The sequence below is a fragment of the Vanessa cardui genome, chromosome 5 (assembly GCF_905220365.1).
Source record: "Vanessa cardui chromosome 5, ilVanCard2.1, whole genome shotgun sequence".
NCBI classification, from domain to species: domain Eukaryota; kingdom Metazoa; phylum Arthropoda; class Insecta; order Lepidoptera; family Nymphalidae; genus Vanessa; species Vanessa cardui.
In genome coordinates this window covers 11,967,702-11,973,701 of record NC_061127.1, presented here as the reverse complement: position 1 = coordinate 11,973,701, position 6,000 = coordinate 11,967,702, and the positions used below count along the sequence as shown (strand labels likewise).

Below are 6,000 nucleotides of genomic sequence, written 5' to 3'. Positions count from 1 at the left end.
TAACCCAAATATACACATACATTGATATACTATTTTATTATGCTTCATTTGTAATAAATGTGTAAAAATATTCAGTTCATTTCAGCATTGCGAATCCGAATTAGGATTCCCTTCTGACACGTGACATATCGACAGCCGACTAACGGTGATAATCAATGTCGAATATCACATCCCGATATTTCACGTTCGTGTTCACTGGTGAATTTCGAGGTCCGTCTTACAAAATGGGTCTATAGTACTTTCTTCTTCCCTGACTGTTTACCGTTTGTTTTTGTTTGGTAGCTATTAATGAGCTATAGTGCTATCGATATAAAAAAAAAATTGGAATGAGTTTTTCTGAAAATTTCAATTCAATTTCAGTGGTTATGATCGAAGTCAATTAAATTGTGAACGCTATTGTACTTTGAGCGATAAGACCAGTTCTGTCTGTTTGAATTTGCTTTGTGCTATGTTTGTAAGTTTCGACGAATTTGCGCATGCGTTGAAAATGACTTGACTCAACTTTTCTGAGTTGAAGAAATGAATATGAGAGAAGACGTTTAGTTCATATATACAATTGAGTGTAGTAAAAATACCAAAAACTCTGCCATCTTTATATACATATATATGTATAACTAGTTATCACTCCTTGGTTGTCAGTTGTTTCTTTTCCTTTCATTAGAGCTCAAGCCTGCAGTATCAAATTTGATTAAATTCGTTTCAATAATTATGCAGCGAAAGACTAACAGACATACAGATATAGTTACTTTTGCATTTATAAAATTGTTAAAGCTTTGCATACAATAAGGTGAAATTGTAGTGCGCTTAATATTCAGTAAAAATTAATACATATCGGTAATATTCACACTTTGTATAGGTTTCGTTCATCGCTCCATAAATTATGTAATTAGGAATGATTGATTATGTTATTTTAAATCTAATTAAAAGTTAATTAGCGACTGTATATTAAATAAACATGTATATGGTTTTAGTATTACGTCAATATACATATTATGATCAATGCGTATATTAAATATTAAGATGTCAAGAAAAAAGTGAAGCTATATTTTAAAACTGACAAGCAAATGCAGCGTCTTTCTTTTTGTTATCTTATTCCGTTGCGTTTGGTTTTAGCAAGTGTCACTTTTGCTTCGCTTAAACGCTTCGCTTAAAATCTTCAAGTGACTTTATTTTCTAACATAAATCGCACGTAATTAGTTTAGTTTGTTATCGGACTATGTTTCAATTTGATTTATCCAAAACCTATCTATCGTGATTAAATGTTTTAACTTCTGTTATATATGTTACCGGATATTTTAAGGAACGTTAGTTTATACAGCCTGACTAAAATAAATTGAAAAAATATTAATGTGGCTTTTGTTTTTAAGGTTAGGCGATACATATAATGTTATTAACTGTTATTATTTTATAGAGGTCATTGGAAATTTGATGACAAAAATCAAAAGACACACAAACACGCTTAAAAAAGTAACGTAACTAACGTATATTGATATCTAGTAGGTCTTACGATATATTCCTTCGGCTTTGTAATTACATTTTGGAAAGGTATGCGAGCAGTCTAGTATCAAAATAAAGTATCTATACATATGTAAGTTAGTACTAAGCTTGGTACTATTTTTTTCCCTTAAGATCTGAGCTTATAAAATACTAAAAACAATTAAACATTAGAAACAGATGTATTAAACAAATTAGAAACAGATGTAAACTAAAAAATAAAAGAACATAACTATGAAACCACTAGACCGATTTTAATGAGACTCTCACTATTCCCTAAGTTGTAGTGTACCTAACTTAGATTAATAATTTTAACCTAAATACCACTTTTCGTTAGTTTTCGAGAAATTCGTGAACAAACATACGAATATACATACAAACATATACTTATGAAATGAAGCATACGTCCTTAAAGCCTAAACGGATCATCATACACAAATATTATTAAATTCTAACAATGTTACATACATACATGTCGAATTAATAATTTCCTTATTCAGAACTCGGTTAAAACTGTAATAAAGAAATCGAATACAATTTCGTGAAGGAAATAAAAAAAATGTAAAGGTGACAAGTGAATTCGACAAGAAAAAATCACTTTAAGTTTCGCCGCCGCTTTCACTCGTTCTTTTCAGTTCATTTTTTTCTTTCAAAGTTAAGTTTTATTTCTCTCCAAAAAATATCGATGAGAGGTTCTTACCATAATTCAATCGTTTTCATTCATTTCGTTCAATTACGAATATAAAAAGAGATTAGTGAAAAGCAAAAGTGGTCCTCAAGTGAAATTGTGATTTCTTCAAATATTTCTTGTTACTGGTATTGTGTATGGGATACATAATTACTTTACAATAAAAGAGATTTAAAAATTTAATACTGATGTACTAAGCGTGCATGTGTGAGTGTCTAGTACACTCACACATGCACGCTTAGTATAACGACGTGCGTGTGTTCTAATTTTAAAAGTCATAATAAATTCCTTATCAAAGAATTCGAGATTAATGCGGGTTAAAAAAATATAATGATTCGGAATAAAGTAACGAAGGCAAATGCCGTTTTTATGTGTTTGCAGCATTCCATTTGTCACCATTTATCATATTTCTTATGCAAAAGAAATTCCGGAACTCGCGCCATATTATTACACAATTTTCCCGGAGATCGTTTGTTGTTGAAACTATTTGACTGCGGTTTGACCTTTTCGCGTGACCGCGGGGAATTATGAGAGAAATGGCTTTGCCTTTTTTATTCCGTAAAAATTGACTTTTATAATTATTTATTAAATAATAAACGCTGAGTATCTTTTAACGGTTGTTTCCCGGTTTTCTTATTGCATATTTCCTTTTCCGCATCGGTCGTAGTTATTGCTATGACGACGATCAAGTTAGTGTAATGATTTTATAATGAATATAGAATATTTTAATTAAAAAAGGTTTCATTTAAAAAAATAAAATAAAAAATAATAAGTGAGCGTTTTTAAAGTTGTAAATATGTTTTGCTTTATTATACATAAAAGGCATGTTTTAGTTTAATAAATGTAGATACTAGTATTAAAATTATTTTAATAGTTTATACTTTATTTAATTTTTTTATTTCGTGTTTCATTCCGTTTGTGCACACTATGTAAATAGTGAAAACTAAACTCTGCTTCAAGTATGTAATTAAAAATAATGAATAAATCTCAAAAGAAAATTAGACGTATCTCATGTTAATCTTTTAAACTTCCAAACCAGTTTTATTAATTAGAAGCAGAACTCCTAATTGCTCACCAGGGAAAAAGGAAAGGTTCCATTGAAACGTCGGGTTAAATTGATGGGTTCGCTTCTGACCAGTGAATGAAGGGCGAACGCGTCAGTTGGACGTTTGGCGCGAGAGTGGGCACACGCTCGCTGTAAACAGATAAATAATACCACGCGGTCAAACCCACGTGGCTGGTAATTGAGACATGTCGCGTGCGCATTCAGCCTAATGAACATTCGTTAATTGGCTTAAAAACTTTTTGGTGTTCTATTACGTGAGCGTCTATGGATAAAAACTTATTTTAAATACTTTTCGTTTGTTTATTTTTTTTATTTTTACTTTAGTTTTGATGTTTAAAACGGGATTTCGAAAATGGAATGCCTAATAATATATTTTTTAATTACTTGTTTTGATCGATGGTGTAATTTTTTTTTATTTTCTGAATAAAAGTCAGTGACAGTTATTTAAATATTCGAATCGTCTTGTAACGGTTAATTTTTAAATATGGATACAGCTATCGCTCTGGTTTTCGGCTTCCTAGTGTTACCCGGCCCTTCCTGTACGAACTCCGATAATCTAGGTCAGTAAATTTATTACCAACATAAATACTAGCCACAAAGATAACAGCGCTTACTTAATGACAGTCTGTCAGACATTTAGTTGATATGTTTCTAATTAGTTTGAGTGTGTGGATTTTATAGTATTTACTGAGTTAGGGATCTTTGATGAAACATTGTGATTGTATGTCAACAAATTAGTTTTATTCGTTTTATCTTCGATGTTGATCTTATTATAATGAGTTTAATACTGTATTGGTTTCAATTTAAGGTACCTTATTATATTTAAGAGGCCCATAGTGTAATTAAAATCTGTCAATTCCGACGATTGAATCTGTCACAACGAAACTTTGTGAGGTCGGTTTGGACATATTTATTGATTGTGATGTAATCGTGTTATTATAAAATGTTTTTAATTATTTTTTTTTAAATTATATGTACTACATTTTCACTCTCAATTTTCATTTTTTCTTCGTTTAAATAGAAATGTAGAGTTGTACGCTTATAACTAAAATTGTATAATTTTTTCTTATAATTTCAGGGATTATGGAACCTATATTTTTGGTTAGTCTTATAATTATAATTAATGATGATGATGTTCTTAACCACAAAATAATGAATAATTTTAAGTGCACAATTAGTTAATTTAATTAATTATTCTTAATTAAATTATTATTATTTATAATATCGAAAGTAAAGTTCGTATTCGCTACCATTACACCAACTTTATTGTATTTGGTTGGGGTAATGATCGAACCTACGACTTCCACACAAATAAACCGCCACTGAACCACTGGAGCGTCACATGTCTATGTACGTTTAACACCGCCATTTTGTTCTTCACTCACACCAAGGTTATACATGAAATTTTGTACATTAGTTCAAATATACATGGGACTCGGGACGGTACGTGACTTGATAGCAAAGTATAGAAATGACCACCACATCTTATTCTGGACACGGCTTACGTCGAGCGTAAAGGGAATCTGTAATGATCGTCATAGTTACAGGTACACTTGGAACTAAGATTTCCTTCGATATATTTGTCAACTATACTTGAGTTTTGGACATACGTGCAGGTGCATGACGTTCAAGATGTCTTATTTTAAAACGAGTGAAATTGCGAAGCCCCTTATTTACTTATATATTAATCCTAACATTTGCCCGCAACTTTGCTTGCATGAAAGTTGAATATATTTACAGATTCACTTAAAATAATACTTTGATTTAAGATCTCTTAATTAGTATGCCAAAAATAAAGTTTCTAAGTCTTTAAATATTACGGACTGCCATAAAAGAATTTTACCCCATAGGGGTAGAATATACAGAAACGCCTAGATACGTATTTACTCATTTTGAATCAGTATCCCAGAAATGAAGGCTCATATTTCTAACTTAAAAAACGTCATACATATTAACAAGCAGCCTTTATTCAACTCCCTTAGGGGTAAAATTTCCATAATCCCCTAGTGGGTGACTACTCAATAAAACGATCCTATTCACCAAATTCCATGGTCCTAAATATAAGAGTTTAAGTATAGTGATGATGAATCAGTTAATCAAGACATGTTTTTTTTTTATAAGTATAGAAAAAGAGAGATAAATTCCTCGTATCTTCTGGTATTAGTAATGTATGTTTTATTTTCGGTTCGGTATTAATATGATAATGTTTCCTCATATATTAGTTTATATATATAAAAAGATAAGGCTAGGCGTCAAGCGCGACACTCGCGTCACTGGAGTATAATATCAATGTATTATCAACAATGACCTTACCCAAAAACGGTCTTTTGTGTAGTGAAAACGAAGTTTTTCCATTTAGTGCTTTTACTGAAAGACGCGCTTAGGGATTAGTGTGTGTGTTTTTTACATGTTTCATAATTTTATAAATACTAGCCGTGCTCGCGACCTCACTCTTGCGGATTTTAGTTTGTTGAACTTTCATATTCAAATATTTTTACTGTTATAATTTATATTACAAATTGCAGTGTTCGTTACTTCTGAATGAAGAAGTTTTGTGATTGTAAAATAATAATTATTATAATCATCTGTAGTTTCAGAGTTTATTATCTACAAACAAATCCTTTATTTTAAACTAGTAGTCGCCCGTGGCTACGCTTGCGTTTTTTGGTGCTGGTTGTCACGTGTCTTGCAAAAGATTTTGCTTTATACCAAATTTCATCGAATTTGGTTCAACGGCTTGCTTGTGAAAGAA

General features: G+C 30.9%; 1 protein-coding gene across 1 annotated transcript in view; it reads left to right on the top strand.

Moving 5' to 3' along the window:
* The first annotated feature begins 3,341 nt into the window (after positions 1 to 3,341).
* The window catches only part of LOC124529931, a 36,039-nt gene continuing 33,380 nt past the window's right edge, over positions 3,342 to 6,000 (top strand). Inside the window, exon 1 of the mRNA XM_047103873.1 lies at positions 3,342 to 3,808. Within this exon, the coding sequence (XP_046959829.1) occupies positions 3,733 to 3,808 (76 nt within the window). The 5' untranslated portion in view covers positions 3,342 to 3,732. The remainder of the gene's footprint in view (positions 3,809 to 6,000) is intronic.